Source organism: Scyliorhinus canicula, chromosome 20 (assembly GCF_902713615.1).
Source record: "Scyliorhinus canicula chromosome 20, sScyCan1.1, whole genome shotgun sequence".
NCBI classification, from domain to species: Eukaryota; Metazoa; Chordata; class Chondrichthyes; order Carcharhiniformes; family Scyliorhinidae; genus Scyliorhinus; species Scyliorhinus canicula.
This window is the reverse complement of record NC_052165.1, coordinates 45,881,999-45,907,545: the sequence shown is the minus strand read 5'-3', so window position 1 is coordinate 45,907,545 and position 25,547 is coordinate 45,881,999. Positions and strand designations below refer to the sequence as shown.

The following is a 25,547-nucleotide window of genomic DNA, read 5'->3' as shown; positions in this document are numbered from 1 at the left end:
GCTTTCAGCTCCTCTACTGACGCCTCCTCCGCCTCTTGCATAACCTTGTAGATATCAGATATCTTCCTCTCTCCGACCCAGACCTCCGAAAGCACCCTGTCGCTCATCCCCCTCGTGGGAAGCGAAGGGAATCCCTCCACCTGCCGCCTAGCAAATGCCTTTACCTGCAGATACCTGAACATGTTTCCCGGGGGAGCCCAAATTTCTCCTCCAACTCCCCCAGGCTCGCAAACCTCCCATCAATAAACAGGTCCCTCAGCTGTCTGATGCCCGCTCTGTGCCAACCCTGAAATCCCCCATCAATGTTCCCCGGGATGAACCTATGGTTCCCCCTTAACGGAGCCTCCATCGAGCCCCCCACTTCTCCCCTATGTCGCCTCCACTGCCCCCAAATCTTGAGGGTAGCCGCCACCACCGGACTCGTGGTATACCTCGTAGGAGGGAGCGGCCACGGCGCCGTTACCAGGGGCCCCAGGCTTGTATCTCCACAGGACGCCCTCTCCATCCGTTTCCATGCTGCCCCCTCCCCTTCCATTACCCACTTGGGCACCATCGACACATTGGCCTCCCAATAATAGCCCGAGAGATTGGGTAACGCCAGCCCCCCCCCCATCTCTACCCCGCTCCAAGAAGACTCTCTTCACCCTCGGGGTCCCATGCGCCCAAACAAAGCTCGTGATGCTGCTAGTCACCCTTCTAAAAAAGGCCCTAGGGATAAAGATGGGCAAACACTGAAAAAGGAACAAGAACCTCGGGAGAACTGTCATTTTGACGGACTGCACTCTACCCGCCAATGATAGCGGCACCATGTCCAACTTTTTAAATTCCTCCTCCATCTGCTCCACCAGCCTGGTAAAATTAAGCTTATGGACAGTCCCCCAACTCCTGGCCACCTGCACCCCCAGGTATCTGAAACTCTTTACTGCCCTCTTAAATGGGAGACTCCCAATTCCCTCCTCCTGATCACCCGGGTCTACTACAAATACCTCAGTCTTGCCTAAATTTAACTTATAGCCCGAAAAGCCCCCAAATTCCGCTAACAGCTCCATCACCCCCAGCATTCCCCCTTCTGGATCCGCCACATACAACAGCAGGTCGTCCGCATACAGCGATACACGATGTTCCTCCCCACCCCGCACCAGACCCCTCCATCTCCCTGACTCCCTCAACGCCATAGCCAAAGGTTCAATCGCCAGTGCAAAGAGCAAGGGGGACAGGGGACACCCCTGCCTGGTCCCACGGTAGAGCCTAATGTACTCCGATCTCCTTCCATTGGTAACTACACTTGCCATCGGAGCCGCGTAGAGCAGCCTCACCCATTTGATGAATCCCTCCCCGAATCCGAAACGCTCCAGCACCTCCCACAGGTACCCCCACTCAACTCTATCAAACGCTTTCTCCGCATCCAGCGCCACCACTATCTCTGCCTCCCCCTCCACTGCCGGCATCATAATAACATTTAGCAGTCTCCGCACATTCGTGTTGAGCTGCTGTCCCTTGACAAATCCTGTCTGATCCTCGTGTATCACCCCTGGCACACAGTCCTCTATCCTGGTGGCCAGGATCTTCGCCAGCAACTTAGCGTCAACATTGAGGAGCGAGATAGGCCTGTATGATCCACACTGCAAGGGGTCCTTATCCCGCTTCAGGATCAGAGAGATCAGTGCCCGCGACATAGTCGGGGGCAAAGCCCCCCCCCCCCCCCATGCCTCATTGAAGGCTCGCACCAACAGGGGGCCCACCAGATCCGCATACTTTTTATAAAATTCCACCGGGAACCCGTCCGGCCCCGGCGCCTTACCTGACTGCATTTGTCCAATCCCCCTGACTAGCTGCTCCAACTCTATCGGCGCCCCCAGCCCCTCTACCAGCTCCTCTTGAACCCTTGGGAACTATAGCCTGTTCATGAAGCTCTCCATCCCCCCCCCTCCCCATCGGAGGTTCTGACCGGTACAGTTCCTCGTAGAAGTCCCTAAAGACCCCATTTACGTCTGTCCCCTTCTGCACTACATTCCCACACCTATCCGTCACTCCACCAATTTCCCTAGCCGCATCTCGCCTGCGGAGCTGATGCGCCAACATCCTGCTCGCCTTCTCCCCATACTCACATACCGCACCCTGCGACCTCCTCCACTGTGTCTCCGCCTTTCTGGTGGTCAACAAGTCAAATTTGGCCTGCAAACTACGCCGTTCCCCCAGCAATCCCTCCTCCGGTGCCTCCGCGTATCTCCTGTCCACATCCAGGAGCTCCCCCACCAGTCTCTCCCTCTCCTTCCTCTCCCTCCTTGCCCTATGGGCCCGAATGGAGATCAGCTCCCCCGGATCACTGCTTTCAGAGCCTCCCAGACCACCCCCACCCGGACCTCCCCCGTGTCGTTGGTATCAAGATACCCCTCAATACTTCCCCGGACCCTCCTACACACCTCCTCATCATCCAGCATTCCCACATCCAGGCGCCAGAGCGGGCGCTGGTCCCGCGCCTCCCCCATTTCCAGATCAACCCAGTGCGGAGCATGGTCTGAAATCGCTATGGCCAAATACTCTGCATCCTGCACCTTCGGGATCAATCCCCTGCTCAGGATGAAAAAATCTATTCGGGAGTAAACCCTATGCACATGGGAGAAAAAGGAATACTCCCGCGCTCTCGGCCTTCCAAACCTCCAGGGATCCACCCTTCCCATCTGGTCCATGAATCCCCTCAGTACATTGGCTGCCGCCGGTCTCCTACCCGTCCTTGAACTGGATCGGTCCAGTGGGGGATCCAGCACTGTGTTAAAGTCTCCCCCCATGATCAGGCCCCCTGCCTCCAGGTCCGGAATGCGGCCCAATAAGCGCCTCATGAAGCCGGCATCATCCCAATTCGGGGCATATACATTAACCAGCACCACCTTCTCTCCCTGCAGCCTACCCTTCACCATAATATATCTGCCCTCCTTGTCCGACACCACCTCAGCCGCCTCAAACGCCACCCTCTTCCCCACCAGAATCGCCACCCCCCGGTTCTTCACGTTCAATACTGAGTGAAAAACCTGCCCCACCCACCCCTTCCTCAGACGAACCTGGTCCGCCACCTTCAAGTGGGTCTCCTGGAGCATAGCCACGTCCGCCTTTAGCCCCTTCAGATGAGAAAATACCCTAGTTCTCTTAACTGGCCCATTCAGCCCCCTCACTTCCAGGTAATCAGCCGGATCAGAGGGCAACCTGCCCTTCTCCCCCGCCGGCTAGCCATAGCTTATCGACTGCTCGCCCCAGGCCAGCTCGCCCCGCCTGACCCGTTCCCCATGGCGATAACGCCTCTCCTCTACCCCCCCGGCCCACACCAGCTCCTTCCTGGCCATTCCAGCAGCAACCCGGTATCCCCCCCCACCCCCCCAGGCTAGGACCCCTCCTAGCCGCGACGCACCCTCCATGGTACTTCCGTGAGTCAGCTGACTTCTGCTGACGCGGCAGCTCCTGCCAAAAGCCATCTCCTCCCGGCATGGGGTCATCCCCCTCTTGCCACACCTCCTTGGCACCGCTTCAGCGCGGGAAAGAAAAGTAGTAGATGCCACGCCCCCACCTCCAGCTCCGCGCCCCTGCCCCGCAGCGCGGGAAACCAGAGGAAAGCCCGCGCTTTCACACTGCCACACCCCACCCTTCTGACGCAGCTCCTCAAAATCCAGTTTCACCCCAACCCCCAGCCCCGTACAGAAGAGAACATATAAAGCACATACCCCCAACGTTCCCCACATACCCCACACCCATACCCAACAGACAAACCCACCCGGAAACAGAGCAAAAAGAAAACCAGCATAAAAAAAACACGTGTCAAAATTGAAGAACAGCAACAGCGAAAACAGCAACGGCCATAGTGTGTCCCCAGACCCTAGTTCGAGTCCAGCTTCTCCGCCTGTACAAAGGCCCACGCCGCCTCCGGGGACTCGAAGTAGTGGTGCCGGTCCTTATTTGTCACCCACAGACGCGCAGGCTGCAGCATTCCAAATCTGACCTGCTTGGCATGCAGCACCGCCTTCGTCCGGTTGAACCGGGCCCGCCGCTTTGCCACCTCCGCACTCCAGTCCTGGTAGATTCGCACTACCGAATTCTCCCACTTGCTGCTCCTCTCTTTCTTGGCCCAGCGCAGCACACACTCCCGGTCACTAAATCGATGGAACCGCACCAGCACCGCCCGCGGGGGTTCATTTGCCTTAGGCCTCCTGGCCAGCACTCTGTGAGCTCCCTCAAGCTCCAGGGGCAAATGGAAGTCCCCGCTCCCATCAACGAGCTCAACATCGTGGTCACGTACGACAGGAGATCTGACCCCTCCAGCCCCTCCGCCAGGCCCAGGATCCTCAAATTCTTTCGCCTCGTGCGAACGTCCAGCTCCTCCAAGCGGTCTTGCCACTTTTTGTGAAGTGCCTCGTGCAACTCCACTTTCCCCACGAGGACCACGGCCTCCTCCTCCCGCTCAGCGGCCTGCTGCTGCAACTCCCGGATAGACACCTCCTGGGCCGCCTGAGCTCCAAGCAGCTTGTTGGTAGTCGCATTCAGTGAGTCCAGCAACTCAGCCTTCAGCTCCGCAAAACAGCGCAGAAGAGAGGCCTGCTGCTCCTGCGCACACTTCCACCAGTCCTCGGGTGTTCCGCCGGCTGCCATTTTGTCCTTCTTACCCCGCTTTTCTTGGGGAGCTGCTGCAGCTTTTTCCTTCGCCCCACTCCGGGTGAGCACCATAAATTATGGGGAATGCTCCTCTAGATACCTTCCCCCACCGGGATTCGTCGAGACAGCGCCGTTTGGGGCCCTCAAATCGGCCCAAAAGTCCTCAAGTAGCGGGAGCTGCGGTGCAGCTTAGCTCCGCATAGCCGCAGCTGGAAGTCTCCAAAGCCGATTTTCTGACCGCTCCACTCCTAGCCCAGGCCATCCACTGGTGGAGAATCTGAAAAGGAGTGTTCCCACACGGGGAAAAGTCCAAACAGCACCACTACGAGCCCTTAAAAGAGCCCCAAAGTCCGAAAATAGTGGGAGCCACTGAACGTGCGGCTTAGCTCCGCATCACCGCTATCAGAAGTCCGTCTCCGCTTCTTCAATGGCCTTGGTGAGATCTTTTCACAGTTCTTCCCTCTGCTGCTAGAATTCAGCTTTCATAAAGGCCCTCAAGTCAGCTTGAGACCTCTAAGCTGGCCCTTCCCCCGCTTGCATGCTTGCAGAGGCTTTTGTTTGCTGCTGCTTCAGACAAATCTTGCACTGTTTCTGAGGGTCTGATAACCAAGAAACATACTATTCCTGGGGGAAAGTACTCCTCGAACATTCACCTACACCTTTTCATCGAAATTCCAACCCGTGTTGCTTAAAAAAGAGCTCTTTTCTGTAACCTTAGGCAGGAGCTGCCTCTGTGTGATCACTCACTCCATGATGCACACCGGAAGTCTCAGAAAAAGATCTTAAGCGTAATCATCACAAACCAAGAGTAAATTAAAGATTTAAAATTCTGATGGAACGTAATCGTCTTCAATGATTCTGTAACAATTTTACTTACATTTGACTATAACTCCAAAACAAATATGTAGAGTCACAGAACCATTAGAATGTGGCATTTTGAAAATGTTACAATGGAAGCCTTTCAATCTATATATATTTCCAAATTGCTATAAAAAATCAAAATGCAAAATAATAGCCAATTTGATCAGACACTAGATTTAAAATTGATATTGGTTTTGCAATTTAATTGACCTTCTTTCTGATTGGAAGTTCATGATATGAGAGGGAGATGAAGACAGTGAGACGTTGTAATCTGGATTGCGCTTTCCTGAAAGTGCGATGGAAACAAATTCAATAAAAACTTTCGATGGGGAATTGGATAAATTCTTGCATAAGCAAAATTTGCAGGGCTACGTGGAAAGGACAGAAGAATGAGCTTAATTCGATAACACTCAAAAGAGTCAGCACAAGTACCATTCACCAAATGATCTCCTCCTGTGGTGTATAATTCTATGAAGATTGATCCCTGTAATATTTCTGTGTTACTGAAAAGAGAAAAGGTATGGATGTGTCCACACCTTGGAAACACAATGAGGTTTATTAAGGGTATTTCTCATAAAACCAAGATGGCTGGGGGGCAGGAGACACCAGATGCACCCACAGCATCACCAGCAGGTTCGGAAAGATACAAGACAAGAAGCATGATTAGGCCGCGGGCTGGCGGGTGAGCGTGTGGGTGGTGATGTGGGGTGAGGGTGGGGTGAGGATGGGAATGAGGGTGAAGGGGTGGTGTGAGGGTGAAGGGGTGGTGTGAGGGTGGTGTTGACACACATGTCATGGGGAACTACACCTCAGCAGGGTTTCACTTCCTTGTCCATGGCCAACCTCCACCCCGGCGACCTCCCTTTACTCCGGGCCGCCGGCCAAGGCCCTCTGCTCTGCAATGGTAAGCGGCCGCAGGTCCGGCAGTCCCCCTCCAGTTTTGTTTCTCTTCCAGAGGTTATTGACGGCCTTCTCCTGGGGGTGCAAACGAAAAACGACAGTGTTAGACAGTCCGACGCATGCAGCCCAGGGGTTGGGTCTCATTGGCCAGAGCACCCGGTACCGGTATGTGGTACAAGGTGAGGGTCCGGTCATCCCCCGGGTGTGTGGGACGGGGTTAGTGCCAGGGCCTACTCACCGTGGCTTCCCTGAGGGGGTTGTGCAGTTTTTTCTGGCATTGCCAGTCCGGACATTGTTGCTGGTGGCGCTGACCATCTCTGCCACCTGCGCCCTGGCACGATGAATGGCGGCGGCTGGCAGCCTCCTTCCTGGGCCAGGGTACAGGGTCAACCGCCACTCCTCCACCACGTCCAGCAGGGTCTCAAGCTCAGCATCTATAAAACGGGGTGCCACTCTCCTCGCTGCCATCTTATTGGCTGGGATGGTGTGTGTGGGCAGCGCAGTGTGTATATGTGGATACAACTTGTCAGCCTTCGGCGTGTCAATCACGAAACCAGCAAATCCCACACCGTTTCTCATTGGAATTGATTGTTTTCCACGTGGCGCCGGTGGTAGCTCCTCAACAGTAGCTGAATCAGTCCAGGTACGGTGCAGTTTTGCTGTTGTGGAATTCCATGAATCCTGCAATGGCGTCAATACTTAGTCTCAGAAATGGAGACTCCGGAGCGTTAGGTGATGGTCAGCAACAGCAGCAATGTAGGCGAGCGGATGAGGGTTCGTTTGTTTTTCTTTATTGGGCGTGTATATTTGCTTTCATGTTAATTCCTTCAGTTAACTTATTATTTGTGTATAGTGGGGGGTTTACTGTTCTTATTTCTTCCTGTTCTTATTGGTAAAAATGTGAAAACTCGAGTAAAAATTATTTTTAAAAAAAAGAAATGGAGACTCCAGTCACGTAACATTTTTAAAAAATAAAACATGGAGAAACAAAGTCACAGGACCACTAATTAGATATAACACCAAGAATAAAACATATATTAAACATTAAATGGGTTAAAGGAAAATGGGGAACAGGTAGTGAGGTGGATTGGAGACCAGGAAGAGATCGTGATCTGATTGAATGGCAGGGCAGACTCGAAGGGCTGAATTGCCTACTTCTGCTCCTAATTCCTATGGAAAAAAATGGATTATGATACAATATGTTTTTAATCCCTTTGTTTAACAATTACATACATAGGGGCAGCATGGTAGCACAGTGGTTGGCACTGTTTCTTCATACCGCCAGGCTCCCACATTCGATTTACAGCTTGGGTCACTCTCTGTGCGGAGCCTGCACATTCTCTGTGTCTGCGTGGGTTTCCTCCGGGTGCTCCAGTTTCCTCCCATTCTCTGTGTCTGCGTGGGTTTCCTCCGGGTGCTCCAGTTTCCTCCCACTATCCCCAAAAGATGTGCTTCTTAGGTGAATTGGACATTCATAGAATCATAGAATTTACAGTGCAGAAGGAGGCCATTCGGCATATCGAGTCTGTACCCGTCCTTCTAAATTCTCCCTCCGTGTACCCGAACAGGCGCCGGAACATGGCGCCGATGGGCTTTTCCCGTAACTTCATTGCAGTGTTAATGTAAGCCTTTGTGACAACAAAGATTATTATAGGTTTCAGGATTAACATGGATTACAAAATACATCTTAATCTACAGGGGTCCCATTAACACAAAGTTCCTTTTAAGCACACAAGATGACTGTGGTCAAATACACTCTCCACTCTGAACCCCAAGTGAATGTTTGTGGATTTCTCCTCAGAATCCCCCCTGATGATTGTCATGTGGCAGTTCTTAAACTTCACTTCCAAGAACACACTTTAAAATCTTCTCTCATAATTATGCTTTCCCTTATGGTTTGCATTGCAAAATCCAGGCCAGGCTTTCCAAATGATACCTTTGAACAAATCTTCCACCCCATTTTTAACAGCAAATCCTGTCCGAGATTTTACACCAACTCCTTTAGGACTTCTGTTCTCTTAACTACTTTTACACAAACTCCAAGATCCAGCCACAGTTTTCCAACATTATTTCAACTCACATTCCACAGGCTGTAATAAAATCTGACAAATATGAAAATCACTTAAGATATCTTTCTACCATCTCAGCTTCCTTCTCAGCTCTGTTGTCATTACTGAACAGGGGCGGCATTCTCCCCTACCCGGCGTGACGGAGGGGCCCGGAGTAGGGGAGTGGCGCCAACCACTCAGGGGTCGCGCCTCCCCAAAGGTCGGGAATTCTCCCCACCTTTGGGGGCCAGGCCCGCGCCGGAGCGGTTGCCACCAGAAGACCGGTGCAAAAAACCGGCGCCCCCGGCAGCGGGGCTGGACGAAAGGCTTTCGCCGGTCCGCGCATGCGCTGACAGTGTCGTCAGCGGCAACTGGCCGCTGACGTCACTGCCGGCGCATACGCGATGTGGGGTTCTCTTCCGCTTCCGCCATGGCGGAGGCCGTGGCAGACGCGGAGGAAAATAGTGCACCCAGGGCACTGGCCCGGAGTCTGAGCAGGGGGCCCCGATCGTGGGCCAGGCCACCGCGGGGGCACCCCCGGGGTTCGATCGCCCCCCCGCCTCCCCCCCAGGACCCCGGGGGCCCGCTCGCGCCACTGATCCCACCGTTCCAGAGGTGGATTAAACCTTGGCGGCGGGAGAGGCCTCCCAGCGGCGGGACTTCGGCCCATCCGGGCCGGAGAATCACCGCAGGGGCCTCTCCGATCGGAGTGGTGAGATTCCTGCCGCCGCCACTTCCCGGGTGGCAGAGAATCTCTGCCACGGCGGGGGCAGGATTTTCGGCGGCCCCAGGCGATTCTCCGACCCTGCTGGGGGTCGGAGAATTTCGCCCCAGTTCTCTGTTCTAGAACCTTTAACTTCAGATTTCTTGGAAACTTGTCTGTGTTTCTCTAGTTTCCCTAACTAGCTGCTCTTCAGATCCCTGCACTTGTTTTCTTAACCATTACTCCATGGTACGACTTTTCTTCCAGCAAAGCTGAAAGAGATGTTTCCTCTCCAGCCTTCTAAAGCAACTAGTTCTAGCAGAACTGTGAGAGCTGCCTTCTCTCTCACTACCAAGCTCCAAACTGCAATCAAATTAGCTATTATGAAAGCATCTCTACTTTACAAGGCCCCAGCTACTTCGCAGAACCCACATACTTCATTTCTTTTTTGGGCCACAGCGCTCTTAAGGATAATTGAAACACAGTTGTAACTTAAACAGCCCCCACACATACAAACTCCTTTGTCCTTCATGAATCTAACTATAGGTTTTACCCTTCCAGGCACAGAAATATTAAATTAAATCCACTAAAACCTTGTTTCTAATGTTTACCATTACAAATATAAATACCTTTAAAACTACCTTTGTTTTCCTAACATGATTGTTGTGTGTCAGTGATGAAATGTGTACTTCTGATGCACCTTTCCAATACTCGGGGCCTTCCAAAATGCTTCACAACCAATTATGTACTTTTGCAGGGCAGTCACTGTTGGAGTGAAGGTAAAAGGATGGAGAATGACTGGATGTTAATGTGAATTAAGTTACATGACATAAAGCAAACTATTTTTCAGCAATAATAGTTGCTGGATCTGATGTGGACCAAATGTTGGGGTGGACTATTTTGCTTTAGGTGAGTTAGCATGGGGATATTGGACTGAATGGCCGCCTCCTTTGCTGGTCGATTTTATGTGTCAATTTATATGTCCGAAGGTTGTTGGTACAAGTCCTGGTCAAAAGATTTAAGCATGTAATCCAGGCCAACACTCCCAGTGCAGCACTGAAGGAGGGCTACACTGTTGGAGATGCTAGCTTTCTAATGAGATGTTAAACTGAGGCGCATCTACCCTCTCAGGTGAAAGTAAAAACAATGCATTTTGAAGAAGAGCAGAGATGTTGGTCAATATCCTGGCCAACATTTATCCCTCAAACAACATCACTGTTGAGAACGTTAACTGTGTGCTATTCTAACATTACAACATGAAAGATGCTATAGAAATATGAGTCTTATTAGTAGAAACAGAAACTGCAGCAGGTAAGTCTGTAAGGAGAAAAAATGTAAATACACACATTTGCAACATGTGTACTGGGAAAAAAATTTGCATTAAAAATGCCAGTCCCAAGGGCAGCACGGTGGCCTAGTGGTTAGCACAACCGCCTCACGGCGCTGAGGTCCCAGGTTCGATCCCGGCTCTGGGTCACTGTCCGTGTGGAGTTTGCACATTCTCCCCGTGTCTGCCCCCACAACCCCAAAATGTGCAGGGTAGGTGGATTGGCCACGCTAAATTGCCCCTTAATTGGAAAAAATAATTGGGTAATCTAAATTTAGTTTTAAAAATAAATAAATAAATAAATAAATGCCAGTCCCAGGTCGGCATTGTGTCGAAATAGTTAGCACTGCTGCCTCACGGTGCCAAGGATCCGGGTTCGACCCAGGCCCTGGGTCAAAATCCTTGTGGAGTTTGCACATTCTCCCGTGCCTGCGTGAATCTCACCCCCACAACCCAAAGATGTGCAGTGTATCTGGATTTGCCACACTAAATTGCCCCTTAATTGAAAACATATTTTAAAATGCCAATCCTGTTCTGAGTTATAGAACATAGAACATAGAACAGTACAGCACAGAACAGGCCCTTCGGCCCTCAATGTTGTGCCGAGCCATGATCACCCTACTCAACCCACGTATCCACCCTATACCCGTAACCCAACAACCCCCCCCCCCTTAACCTTACTTTTATTAGGACACTACGGGCAATTTAGCATGGCCAATCCACCTAACCCGCACATCTTTGGACTGTGGGAGGAAACCGGAGCACCCGGAGGAAACCCACGCACACAGGGGGAGGACGTGCAGACTCCACACAGACAGTGACCCAGCCGGGAATCGAACCTGGGACCCTGGAGCTGTGAAGCATTTATGCTAACCACCATGCTACCCTGCTGCCCTGAGTTATGAAGTTACTCTTGACCACATTTTATCCCTTGGTCATTATTATTTTCCTAGATCCCTATGTGAAGATTCATCTGATGCAGAATGGCAAAAGACTGAAGAAAAAGAAGACAACAATTAAGAAAAATACTCTTAACCCTTACTACAACGAATCATTCAGCTTTGAAGTACCATTTGAGCAAATACAGGTAACATTAATTATTGTATCCAATTATGAACATCTCACTTTAGGAAGAATGTCAAATCCTTGGAGATTTACCAGAGAAGAGAACCTCAGTAATGTGTAGCAACTGAATTGACCTGAAAGAACAGAGAAGGTTGGGGGAGATTAAATGGAGGTGGTTAAAATTATGAAAGATTTTGATAGAGCATCTAGGGAGAAATTGTTTCAACAGGAAGCCAGGGTCAGTAGCAGAAATGTAAGATGGTTGTCAAAGGAAACGGGGGAGGCTGAAGGGAAGTCTCCATTTGCAATGAAATCTAATTAATTTCAACCTGGCTCTAATTTTAACTTTAAGATTCTGGGTTTTTTTCACCAAAGGAAATAGTTTCTGCCTATCTGCCACATTGAATCTCTTTTTCATTTTAAACACCTCGATGAGATCACTTCTTCACCTTCTAAACTCAAAGGAATACAAACCATGTTTATACATTCTGTCATCATTATGTAACTATTTACCTCTCATTGTAGTTCATCTGGAAATCTGAATCTCCTCCAAATTCCTGCTAAGGATGGAGGTCACAGGAAAATTGCAAAAATTGATACATTTATGTTAGACAGGAGTATTTAAGGATTACAGATCCAAGACATGCAGTTGGTATTCAGATACACACCAATGATGATCGAATTGAATGGTGGAACAGGTTCAAGGAGTCAATGGACTCCTCCTTTCCCATCTTCCTTGGGATAATTTCCTGTCCATAAGTCCACAACACATAGGAACAAAAGTAGACCATTTGGCCCATCAAGTCTGCTCCATCATTCAGTGAGATCATGGCTGATTTGATATAATCCTCAACTTCATTTTCCCCCCTTATCCCCATAACCTTTGATTCCCTTAATGATTAGAAATTTTGTCAATGTCAGCCTTGAACATGCTTAGCAACCCTGCCTCTCCAGCTCTCTGTGGTAAAGAATTCCTTAGATTAATTGCCTTCTGAGAGAAGATATACCTCCACATCTGTCTTAAATGGGTTACCCCTTACTCTGTGATTATGCCCTGGTCCCACACACTCTCACAAAATGAAGCATCCTCTCAGTATCTACCCTGTCAAGCCCCTTGCAAATCATAGAATCCCTACAGTGCAGAAGACCAGTCAGCCCATTGAGCCTGCACTGAACCTCTGAAAGAGCACTCAACCTAGGCCCATTCCATATTAACCTGACCCCATCTAACCTGTACATCCCAGGACACTGAGGGGCAATTTTGTCATGGCCAATCACCTAATATCTTTGGACTATTGGAGGAAAGTGGAATGCCCGGTGAAAACCAATGCTAGAATTGAACTCAGGTCCCTGGCGCTGTGAGGCAGCAGTGCTAACCACTGTGTTACTCTCAATAAGGTCACCTCTCATTCTTCTGCACTCCAACGAGTACAGGCCCAACCTACTCAATCTCTATTCACAAGAAAATCCCTCCATACCCAGCAGCAACCTAGTGAACCTTATGTGGACTGCCTCCAATGGCAAGTCCAAGGATCCCCAAATCCCTCTGTGCTGCAGATTTCTGCAGTCTTTCTCCATTTCAATAATATTCAGCTCCTTTATTCTTCCCACCAAAGGGCATAATTTCATATTTTCCTACATTATATTCCATCTGCCAAGTTTTGCCCACTCACCTTACCGCTCTATATCACCCTGAAGACTCTTTTTGTTATCCTCACCACTTGCTTTCCCATCCAGTTTTGTGTCACCTGCTAACTTGGCAATAGTACATTCATTTCCTTTGTCCAAGTCATTAATACATATTGTACATTGTAACCCCAGTACGATCCCTGTGACGCTCTACTAGTTACACGTTACCATCCTGAAAATGCCTCTTATCAGAATTCTGTCTTCTATCAGTTAGCCAATTCTTTATCCATGTTAACATATTAGGTGGGCAGCATGGTAGCACAGTGGTTAGAACAGTTGCTTTACAGCTACAGGGTCCCAGGTTCAATTCCCGGTTTGGGTCACTGTGCGGAGTCTGCATGTTCTCCTTGTGTCTGCGTGGGTTTCCTCCGGGTGCTCCGGTTTCCTTCCACAGTCCAAATATGTGCAGGTTAGGCCAAGATAAATTGCCATTAGTGTCCAAAAAGGTTAGGTGGGGTTACAGGGATGGGTGGGGACGTGGGCTTAAGTTGGGTGCTTTTTCCAAGAGCCGGTGCAGACTCGATGGGCCTCCTTCTGCATTGGAAATTCTATGATTCTATGATACCCCCAATACCATCGACTTTATTGAATGCTTTTTAGAAACCCAAGTATATTACATCTATTGGTTTCCCTTCATCTATCCTGCTTGTTACCACCTCAAATAATTCTAATAAATTTATCAGGCATGTTTTCCCTTTCATGTAGCCATGCTGACTCTGCTTCATTATATTAAGCATTTCTAAATGCTCTGCTATTGAATTCTTTCGAATGGACTCCAACTTTTTTTCCAGTGACAGAAGTTAAGCTAAGTCTTTAGTTACTGGTTTTTATTTCCCTCTTTTTTTTTCAATAAAGATGTTACAGTGGCAGTTTTCCCAAATCTCTGTGACTTTCCAGAATTTAAGGATTCTTGCAAGATTACTACTCATGCATCCATTATCTCTGTAGCTGCTACCTTTAATATCCTAGAATGCAATCCATCAAGTCGAGGGGATATATTGGCCTTTAACCCCATTAGTTTCCCTAGTACCTTTTCCCCAGTGACTTTTATTGTATTTGTTTCCTTCCAACCCCCCCCCCCCCCCATATCATTATTTATTTTTGGAATGTTATTGGTGTCTTCCATTGTGAAGGCTGGCACTTTAATAAGGATACGGAGAGACTGAGTAAAATAAGAAACAACGTTTTGGGATTAAACCCATCAGGTCCAGGGGACTTAGCGGCCTTTAGCCACATTAGTTTCCCAAGTACTTTTTCCCCTAGTGATTGTCCCCCACCCCCCATCCTTGATTATGTATTGATTGGGGTTCACTGAGTTCAATGGTAATATTAAGAAATAAAACAAGGGCAGCATGGTGGCACAGTGTTTCGCCCCCACAACCCCAAAAAGATGTGCAGGTTAGCTGGATTGGCCACGATAAATTGCCCCTTAATTGGAAAAAATGAATTGGGTACTCTAACTTTATAAAGAAAAAAGTAAAACAAACATTGGAACAGTTGCTTTCATGAGCTTTAATAGGGTACAGTAAAACATAATTACCGCATCCTCATTGCCATTCATAAATTTTGTTAATTGCTAATGAATCACCCATGCTCATAGTTAGTAACAGAAAGGAGGTCTTGTGGTGCAGTGGCTAATGTCCCTTGCCTCTGAGCCTGAAGTTCTGGGTTTGAGTCCCACTCCAGGACTTGATGGCCAAGGAAGATGTGTTCATAACGCAGCCAAGCAGGTCGAGTGTCAACTTTCAAATCCTTCCAAACCAGCCAAAGCCAGGTGGTCAGAGTGGGAGAGATTCCTGACCAGCTATGTGTTGGGAAGAGCATTGACTCCTCTACTATCACTCTCCATGTAAGTGTATATTGGGTGGCCAATGAAGATCAAATTGGTGCCAGCAACACAGGATTCAACCCCTATTCTGACTGGGGTGGATTTGGGACCTACCTCCTTGCCCTACCCATGGTGAAGGTTGTGACACTGTGGGCGGAGGTTGTACACCTGCAGAAAAATGAAGAGTAGTAACAGAAAATATTAACTGTGTTTGTATTGAGATAATAAAGACAATGGTGAGTGCCACCAGCCACAGAATTACTAAATAGCAATTGATGTTAACTCAGTGGCTGGCTCAGTATTTATTCTCCTGCAAGTGACAGGAGAAGGCTAGCCTTCTAATAAATAATGATTCCATGTCAAAGAGGTGCTGTGATGAATATAAGAAATTGTCATATATGTGTTTTGAGCTGGGATTAGGTGTCATAAAAGTGAGGTAATCATTGATTTGCAGGTGAAGTGTTCTGCAAATAGATCGTGAAAATCATTTACTTGTTTACAGATAACTAGCTAATGGAATATTGTTTACATTTGAAGGACTGCTGGGGATGTAAAACATTTATGAGTGCTATTGTGTTTGGTCCTGGCTAAACAAGTCAAGGGACATCTAATAAGAAGAGACAGAATGCCTTATGTTTTGGGGATAGGTGGTGGAGTTAATGGGAGGAGTCAAGTCTGTCTGAAAGGTCAGTTGGTCCTGGATCATACTCTCATATGAACAGAAGTGTTTCAGTTTGGTCCTGATAGGGTCTCTCTCTAAGGATTCTGCACAGAGAAAAACAAGTTGAATCCTGGTTGTTAACTTTATTCATGAGGAGGGCAGCACGGTGGCCTAGTGGTTAGCACAACCGCCTCACGGCACTGAGGTCCCAGGTTCGATCCCGGCTCTGGGTCACTGTCCGTGTGGAGTTTGCACATTCTCCCCGTGTCTGCATGGGTTTCGCCCCCACAACCCAAAAATGTGCGGAGTAGGTGGATTGGCCACGCTAAATTACCCCTTAATTGGAAAAAATAATTGGGTACTCTAAATTTTAAAAAAAAACTTTATTCATGAGCAGTATTTGAAAAATATTGGGCGCGATTCTCCGCACTCAAGCCAGTTCGGAGAATAGCAGGCCGCGTAAATTTTCACGGCGACGCAGGTCCGACACCCTCCTGCTATTCTCCGAACCCCGCACAAACTACACGTCGGGATTCCCGGCAAAGGCCTCGAACGCGCCCCCGACACGACCAGAATCGCTACTTATTGGCCCCCGCTATTCTCCTGCCCCGATGGGCCGAAGTCCCGACGTCATCACGCACTGTTTTCACGCCGACCAACACACCTGCTTTTCAAGTTCGTCAACCAGTCGTGCTGGCTGACGAGAGCTTCGATTAGGTGAGCGCACCGCTCAGCGCACTGCTGGAGTCTGGCCGAGAACGGGAGGGGGGTCCAGAGCGGGGTGGAGTGGGGGAGACTGAGGGGGGAGAGGGGGAGACTGGGGGGGGGGGGAAGTGGAGGAGACTGAGGGGGGAGTGGAGGAGACTGAGGGGGAATGGGGGAGACTGAGGGGGGAGTGGGGGAGACTGAGGGGGGGGTGGGACTGAGGGGGGAGGGGGGAGTGGGGGAGACTGAGGGTAGTGGGGGAGACTGAGGGGGGTGGGGAGACTGAGGGGGGAGTGGGGGTGACTGAGGGGGGAGTGGGGGAGACGGAGGGGGAAGTGGGGGAGACTGAGGGGGGAGTGGGGGAGACGGGGGGGAGTGGGAGTGTGGGGGTAGTGAGAGAGTGAGCGAGTGACCCGTCCAACCCCGGTTACAAAATGTCTGCCACCATGCCATGGCGTGCCGGTCACGAGGACACGGCCGCTGGTTCCCCTGTGGCTTACGGCCACAGGCCACTGACGCACCGGTGAAGAGGACGTAGTTAACTGCCCGTTGGATGCAGAAAGTGACCAGGGGTTTGGCTGCCTGCGTGTCAGCAGCGCGACCAGGCCACCGGGACACACAGGTATCCCGTGGCAGGCGGCTGCCGAGGTGTAGACTAACCTCCGTCTAACATGTCCCGTTTCTCTGCCCCCCACCACCCTTCTGTAGGTTAACACAATGTCTGCGAACAGAACAGCTATGTTCTGCGCAGTGGTTGGGGCCACTACACTGCATTTGGAGATGCAGCAGCATCCACAGCCACAACCCGCAGTGCATGCAGGACCAGCTGCAGCAGCAGAGGGAAGGGCCGAGGAGTTGCCAGTCGTCGAGCAGCATGGGGGGGAGGAGAAGGAGGAGAGGGAGGAGGAGAGAGCGAGGGTGCAGCCACGGCGCCAGAGGCGACGACCAAGGCCGAGGGTGTACCGTGCCCGGATCTCTTTCCTAACAATGACGGACATCACCTGCAGGAGGAGACACCGGCTGAGTAGGCGGACGGTGATACATATCTGTCACCTCGTGGCGCACCTCGCCCCACGTGGAACGGGGGGAGGACACGCGATCCCGGTTGCCATCAAGGTGACAGTCGCTCTTAACTTCTATGCGAACGGCTCCTTCCAGTCTCCGAGCGGGGACCTCTCCGGGATCTCCCAGCCATCGGTGCACAGGTGTATCCGGGATGTCACCGACGTCCTCTATGCCATCGCCGATCGCTACATCACCTTTCCCGAGGACCGAGCAACTCAAGACTCACGAGCTCGTGGATTTGCCAGCGTGGCCGGGATACCGATGGTGCAGGGAGCGATCGATTGTGTTCACGTCCCCATGCGCCCGCCTGCAGGGGACAGGGACGTGTTCACAAACAGGAGGGGGACATACTCCATGAATATCCAGGTAGTATGCGACCCCCACATGAGGATCATGAACGTCTGTGCAAGGTTCCCGGGGATTGTGCATGACTCCTACATACTGGCGCAGTCGTTCATCCCTGCGATGTTTGAGGGACGTCCCCCCCGGCTGAGGGGCTGGTTGCTAGGCGACAGGGGTTATCCGCTGAGGTCTTGGCTGATGACGCCTATACGGAGGCCTCAGACCAATGCGGAAACCCGATACAACGATGCCCATGCAGCAACCAGGGGTGTGGTGGAGCGCTGCCTTGGCCTCCTGAAGATGAGATTCAGGTGCCTGGACCGCTCCGGAGGGGCCCTGCAGTACCAGCCCGACAGGGTCGCTCGCATTGTTGTGGTCTGCTGTGCGCTGTACAACATCGCGATGCAGAGGGGAGATGACCTGCTGCAGGAGGCGGAGGGAGAAGCAAGTTGCAGTGGTGCCAGCACAGAGGAGGAGGAGGAGGAGGAGGAGAGGGAGGAGGAGGAGGACGAGGCTGGCGGAGTGGCGGGCGCAGCACGCAGACACGACCCTGGTGCTGGTGATGTCCAGGAGGCGGCACGATGGACCCGGCGAGGACGGCGGGCACGCGACGCCCTGGTGGCAGCACGGTTCACGCGTCGTATGCGATGTCCCCGCTGAACACCAAACCACCACCTGCATCGCTAGTCGTGCAGAGGGTCAACACACAACTGCCACCACCACAGCCCCCCCCTCCCCCCCCCCCCCCCCCCCCCCACCCCCCCACCCCCTCTCAGTGTACACTGCTCCACTTCGACATCACCCTTACCACTGGGTCCAGACGATATGGCACAACATTGATGGCTGTGTCAGCGGGTGTGATCAGTGCCATGTGGAATGATGACAGCCCGCTCTGCGATGAGCTGTGAGCTCAGAATCGTTAGAGAGAGTCTGACCTATGGCAATAGCTGAACCATCCACCTTGGTGGCCGCTGAGACCGTCACGGACACTCCATCACGTGTCCGCGTGGGCTAGCTGTGGGAGGGGGTGGGGGGGAAGGGACTGCACACCCGGCACCGAAGTTTCACCGCTCGTCAACCCCAGCGACACTCGGTCACCATCACGATTCCTGTGGCTGTGGAACAATCACACGGTATTACAGTACAAGTAAGATGGAACAGTGCGTTTAATGTGAACAAAAATTTACAGGTGCCCTAGCCCCTACAACTAAACTGTGCCCTTCACCCGTGCCAACTTACTCAGTGTCTCACTTTGTTGCCTTACGGGCCCTACCACTACGTCTAAGTGATTCCCCAGATGATACAGCAGGAGTGGAGGAGGACTGCTGCGAATCGCCCCCTTCGACTTGTTTCTCCTTCGGCAAGCGTTTCCTGGGGCGACCCGGCCTTGATGGGCCAGGCTGCTCTGCGGGCGTCTCGGGTGACGTTGTGCCACCGTGCTCTGCCTGCTGCCCACCCGATGCACCAGGGATGGGACGGGGGGGAGGCCGAGAATTCCGGGACGTCCCGTGATGGAGTTAATGGGACGGGCCCCAAAACCACCTCCTCCCTCGGGGAGCCCGGTGGCCCCTGGGCCTCACTTTGGGACAGAGGTGCGAGCGGGGAGGTGCCCCGTCGTGCCACCGACACCTGGCGCTGCCAGTCCTGGAGGCCTGCAACGGTATCCACCGGGATCCGAAGGTTTGCAGAGACGGAGTCCAGGGAGATAGACATTCCCGCCAGGGACTGTGCGATCTCAACCTGTGAGTGCACGACACCATCCACCACATGTGTCAGGCGGTTGATGCTCTCCGCGACTGACTGCTGGGACTGTGCCATCGACTTCTGGGACTGTGCCATCGACTGCTGGGACTGTGCCATGGCGTGCTGCGACTGGGCCATGACCTGCTGAGACTCGGCCAAGGCCTGCAGCGCGCCGGCAATGTCGTGTTGGCTCTGGCGCATTGCTGCCTGTGAGAGGGCAACCCTGTCAAGGGCCGAGGATGACGCATGCACGTTAAGCCCAACGCCTTGCATAACCTGACCCATTGCCTCCACCGCGGATGCCACCCGTGCGGTGTCGGCCTGGGTTGCTGCCATGAGCGGCACCACTACCTGCTCATGGACGCGGTTCGACTCCTCTAACAGCGTCTGCAGAGTCTGGAAGACAGCCCTCATCCCGTCATTGTTTCCCTGGGTTTCTTGATGCATCGGCTGTGCGGGTGGGTTGAGAAAGTCCAGGAACTCGGAAAACGTCTGGGAGCCAGCTGCATGCTGGGCCTGGCCTGGCCTCCGCCAGTCAGGGCCCTCGGCTGCTACGACCTCCACCTGCTGTACCTGCTCAGCTGTGATGTGCGACCCAGACTGTGACCCAGGAGCCTCATCACTAAAGAGGCCAACCGGGGTGAGTGTCTCTGGGATGGTGGATGGTGTGGGAGATAGCTGTGCCGCAAGCTCGAGGTCTTCTTGGGTTGACGCCTCCTCTATGTCATCGGCCCGCTGAGAGGCCGCAGGGCGTTCGCGGGCCATTTCTCTCTCTTACTCTGTCGCCGCCCTCTGGGCGTCCTGCTCCACAGATACGGTTGGGGAGAATGGGGCTCCCTGCTGATTGGGCATCCTCTCTTGTGCGGCCCTGGGTGAGGTGGGGGCAGATGCCTGTGTCTGCCTGGAGGCAGACAGCCCTGGTCGTTCGGCATCACGTCCTAGGGAAGAGAATGAAACGGGTTATTTAGATTCGCTCGGCCGGGCGCTGGACGGTGACCCAGTGGGCAGGGTGTGAAGGGACAGAGGATGGGGGAAGTGTCCAAGTGGGCAGGGTGTGAAGGGACAGAGGATGGGGGAGGTGTCCAAGTGGGCAGGGTGTGTGAAGGGACAGAGGATGGGGGAGGTGTTCCAGTGGGCAGGGTGTGTGAAGGGACAGAGGATGGGGGAGGTGACCCAGTGGGCAGGGTGTGAAGGGACAGAGGATGGGAGAGGGGGGTTTGTTTGTCATGCAGGGTTGTCTCACTTGTTGCAGCTCCGCCAACCTCGCATTGCGCAATCTCCCGGGTGACAGATCCCCAACAAGGTCTAGTGCCCTCTGCTCAAACGTGGTGAGGGGGCGCAGGATGGGCGAACCCCCTCCAGTCTTGTTCCGCTCACGGGTGTTGTGAGCGGTCTTGTCCTGTTGGTGAGGGGGCATAGGTAGATCATTACAATACGTTAGGTATCAGCAGGCCGTTCAGATACTGGCACAGTTTGGGGGTCAAGTTGTAATAAGACCATTGCATCTCTCCAGGGGGGCCAGAGCGCTGGGTCTGTGACTACTTTGTGAACCACCCTCAACTCACTCTGCCCCAATCCCCCTCCACCCCCCGTGCTGGGGGGGAGGGGGGGGGGAGGTGGGTGATTAAGTAAAGGGGGGAGGGATGGTTGTGACCCGGGGGCACCCTCTTGGCACTTACCCTGGCAGCCCTGGTGAGGTCGTGCATCTTCTTCCGACATTGCTCTGCAGAGCGAGGGGTCTGCCCCACAGCACTAACGGCAGCAGCCACCTCACGCCAGGCCTGGCGCACCGCGCTGGCAGGGTGGCGATGCCCTCTACGCGGGCAGATGATGCCTCTCCTCTGCTCGATTGATTCGAGCAGCATCTCCACGAATCGCGGGGCTGCTCTCCTGAGCGCCGACATCCTGGCCTAGTTTCTGTGCTCGCCCGCGCCCTTTTACAGCGTCGGGCGGCGTCACGTGGGCGTGTTCATAGCGTCGCCGCGTTCCGGCGTCATCGCGCACATGATTGACGTGGCCCCGATCCTAGCCCATTTCCCGGACGTGAATACCTCGGGAAATGGGCCGTGTCGGGCCGTCGCAAAAGTCGGCCGTTTTCACGGCCAACTTCGCGATTTTCCGCGGGTGCGGAGAATCGCGCCCATTGGTTTGCTTAATTGGAATATAGTAATAGGTTTAGTAAGTAAGTTCAGGTTTTCTCTTTTATTTAAGAACTGTTGTAACTGTTAAGCTATTTCTTTGTTGCTATTGTGGCTAATTTTTAACATAAAAGATAGCCATTGGTCAGTGTTATCCTCTTGTGGTGCAGTAACATTTCCTTCGGGGCTGGTTTAGCACAGGGCTAAAGAGCTGGCTTTTAAAGCAGACCAAGGCAGGCCAGCAGCACGGTTCATTTCCCATTCCAGCCTCCCAGAACAGGCGCCGGAATGTGGCGACTAGGGGCTTTTCACAGTAACTTCATTTGAAGCCTACTTGTGACAATAAGCGATTTTCATTTCAAAGTTTTACAAATTAAAAATAGTTGGGTGCTCATTTGGGATCCTAAGTGCTATATGCCACTAAATTATACCTAAAGTCATTAACGCCTGACAAAACCATGACAATTAGGCAGAATCAAATATGTAAAAATGTAGCATTACATTAATATTGATTTTGTACCCCCTTCCACTGTTTATCCTCACACAGAAAGTTCAGGTTGTTGTCACTGTCCTGGACTATGACAAGATCGGCAAGAACGACGCTATTGGGAAAGTCTTTGTGGGCTACAACAGCACTGCAGCAGAGCTTCGCCATTGGTCAGACATGCTGGCCAACCCAAGACGCCCCATTGCGCAGTGGCACACCTTGCAGGCCGAGGAAGAAGTGGATGTCGCTCTCGGCTTGAAGAAATGAAAAGCCTTTCAGTGCTCCTCCCTTTATTACTCATCATCAGTGTGTGTAAATACCTCAACCCCCATCAATCCAGCCACTTCCACATTGAATATCGTAGAGTTGCTTCTCTCCTAACTCATTCAGTTGCTTCCCCCACCCTGCTCCATTATTAAACGCAAATCTGGTTTTTAAAAAAATGTTCCTTGGGCACTTCATCTCATCAACCCTGTCAAAACCATCACCCTTTTAAGCAATATGATCTGTGTAGATAGAGCATGATTGAAATAATGTATCACACAGTTGTACATATACCGTAAAGCAGAAAATGATTTCTAGTCTGTGTGTTTGTATGTTGTTAGCATTTCTTATTCTGTGCATTGTTTTTAATAAGATGTTCTATTTTAAATTATATAAATTGACTAAGAAGTACAAAAGTCAATGCTATATATTATGGGTTAAATATTTCTTCCGCATTCCAGTGATTTCCTTCTTGTGAGGCCTAGAGAGCAAGAGGGAAACACACTTTAGTAAAGATAGGTGAGAGGGACACAAAAACAAACTGAAGCAGGTGGCCTGGTTCCATCCCTCTTTTGTGTACTAGGTGCACACGTTGGGAGGAGTTTTTAAATGTTTTTCTTGTTCTAATGTAGTCAATGGCACTATTATAAAGCTATCAGTCATTCCATAAAGGACTGTTCTGTGTATCACTGTGACTGCCTGTGTGCTTAGAAATGTAGGATATTCAGTGGAATAGCAACAAGTTTACTCAATAGTAATTTTGATTCAGATGTGTGGGTTTATCTGTTTTAATTTCTGCCGGGATAATCATTCCTTTCTGCTGCCCTGTCAAGTTGACTGCATGGCACGTCCAGTTCCACTCAGACTATACGGACCAATACGGGACTGGGGGTGGTGGCTATGCAGAACAGCTGGATTGAACTTCCAGGGGATCAGCAGGAATAGATGAAATCACACAGCATCTTTTTCGAGCACTGTGCAATGTAAACACAAAAACGTTGTGAAATAGTCTCCTACCAATGGGCCACGCCTTTAAAGAGCGAGCAGCATATTGAAAGCTTTAGTTATTACTGTTAGTATACACTTAGCTCAGGATTTTAACAAAGTCACGCAATGAGCACACTGCGTAAGAAACTGCCACTGAGATGGTAACGTGCGGGTTTAATTTACAAGGTTATGTCATGATAGTTATATATATTAAAAGACACTGCCAAATAAAGAATTGCGATTCTTTCTGATAGTCACAACTTAAGTACAGCCATAACCAGAAGGTGCCCCTTCCCTTTCTACTCACTCAGTCAAGACTATCTAAACCTGCTGTGAGACAAAACACCATGTCTAAATGCTAATCTTTATGATAATGAAGTGTAAAAAGCATTAGCATCAGATGCCGTAGAATGATACTAGTTGCCTTTGTGTATGATTATGTACATTACCTGCCTGCTTGAGTATTTTAAGCGTGACCTTTCAATGTGTGTCATAGGTGTATTGCGCGCGGTGTTCCTGCTGCCATGTTGCTCGTGAGGTTTCGAGCTCTGTGAACCTTCATATTTGGTAAAGTGTTTTTTTCTCTGATTTGAGTTCACTATGTGTAGTGAATGGCATTGTGAAGTTCCTGATGTTTATATGACTTGATATTACACTAGTGTTCAATAAACTGTTTTATTTCTGGTTGATGTATTTATTGATTGTAAAATTACGTGTGTTAATAACTGTTTGTTTATAAAAGAAAAAGAATTAAAAGTTGATTACAGATTTAAAGAAGACTGTGCTTAATTGATGGTCTGTGAATATATTGTTGTTTTTCATCTTTTGAAGAAAATTCCTACTAAAAACACCATTCTTTTTCACTGAAAAATTCTAGAATAATCAGGGCCCTAATTTAATTTTGCATCCAAATGACAGCACCTCCAACAATGCAGCACTGCAAGTCTCACCCCAGTTGGGTGCTGAAATTGTGAGGTGGTGAGTGAATTCTCAATCTTCTACCACACAAGTCCATCTTTTCTCATTCATCACTTGTCTAATAAACATTAGGAATAGGGGTGGGTCCTTCAGCTCCTCAAATGGATCACGGATCACGGCCCTTCTATAACTCAACTCCATTTACCCATTTTGGATCCATATACCTTGACATCCCAACTCAATAAAAATCCATCCATCTCAGGTATAGCTTGTGTTGTAGAAATTCTAAAAATGAACTTGCATTGGGCATCAAATTGAAACAGTTGACCTATAACATGTCCTTTAAAACTTTTGTTTCAAAAACAATCCATTAAAGTTATGCCTATTTCCATCTGGGTTTCTCTCAACTTTTACAAATCAGAACCTTCTCCCCAATGAAGAATTGTAATCTTTCAATTAAAGCAGAATTAATTGAAAGGAAATTCAAGAAAAAAACATTTCTTCACACAGTCACCAGAATCTGGAATCCACTTTGCCAGAAGGCCGTTGACAGAAAGGTCAGTTGAGGCGTTTAGCCGATTCTTAAATGCGGAAACAAAGGGATTAAGGGACATGGGAAAAAGGCAAGAAGTTGAGATCAAGTGCGAGAGGATCGATCAATGTTGCATGTTTTTGGAATTAGCAATGCAACTGAAATGGGGAACATTTTCATTCAAAATGGTAAAGTCTATGCACGCAGGTACTTGCCACATTTACAAGTGCATTGACTGAGCGAGACAGGTGTAGTGTTCAATGGTTTAATTGATCTGTATTGATTATGCTATTTGGTAATTGATCTATGTATACTGTATTGGATAGATTAAGCCTACGGATGGAGCTAGAGAGCTAAGAAAACTCAAAAAAGATTTCAGAAAGACGGAGGAAGCTCTGGGCTTAGATCAGTGTATGTTGAAATCCTAGTTCTTGAAAACCTTTGAAATTCTGAGGTATTTGTAAGTATCGCAAATAAAGCTGTTGTAGCTTTGGATTAATATGGAAATGATTTGAAAATGATCAACTCAAATTATTTGGAACTGGTATCAGCTCTGCTCAGAGATAAATTAGACATCAAACATATACAGCAAACTGGTGAATATATAACATCAAGTTTCCTCAACATTCCCTCTACAGTGATAACC

At 50.3% G+C, this 25,547-nt stretch overlaps 1 protein-coding gene across 1 annotated transcript in view; it reads left to right on the top strand.

Moving 5' to 3' along the window:
- syt1a (synaptotagmin Ia) overlaps window positions 1-24,221 on the top strand; it is a 622,829-nt gene extending 598,608 nt beyond the window's left edge. Inside the window, 2 exon segments of the mRNA XM_038780004.1 lie at window positions 11,431-11,564; window positions 22,261-24,221. Of these exon segments, the coding sequence (XP_038635932.1) occupies window positions 11,431-11,564; window positions 22,261-22,467 (341 nt within the window). The 3' untranslated portion in view covers window positions 22,468-24,221.
- The last annotated feature ends 1,326 nt before the right edge of the window (window positions 24,222-25,547 follow it).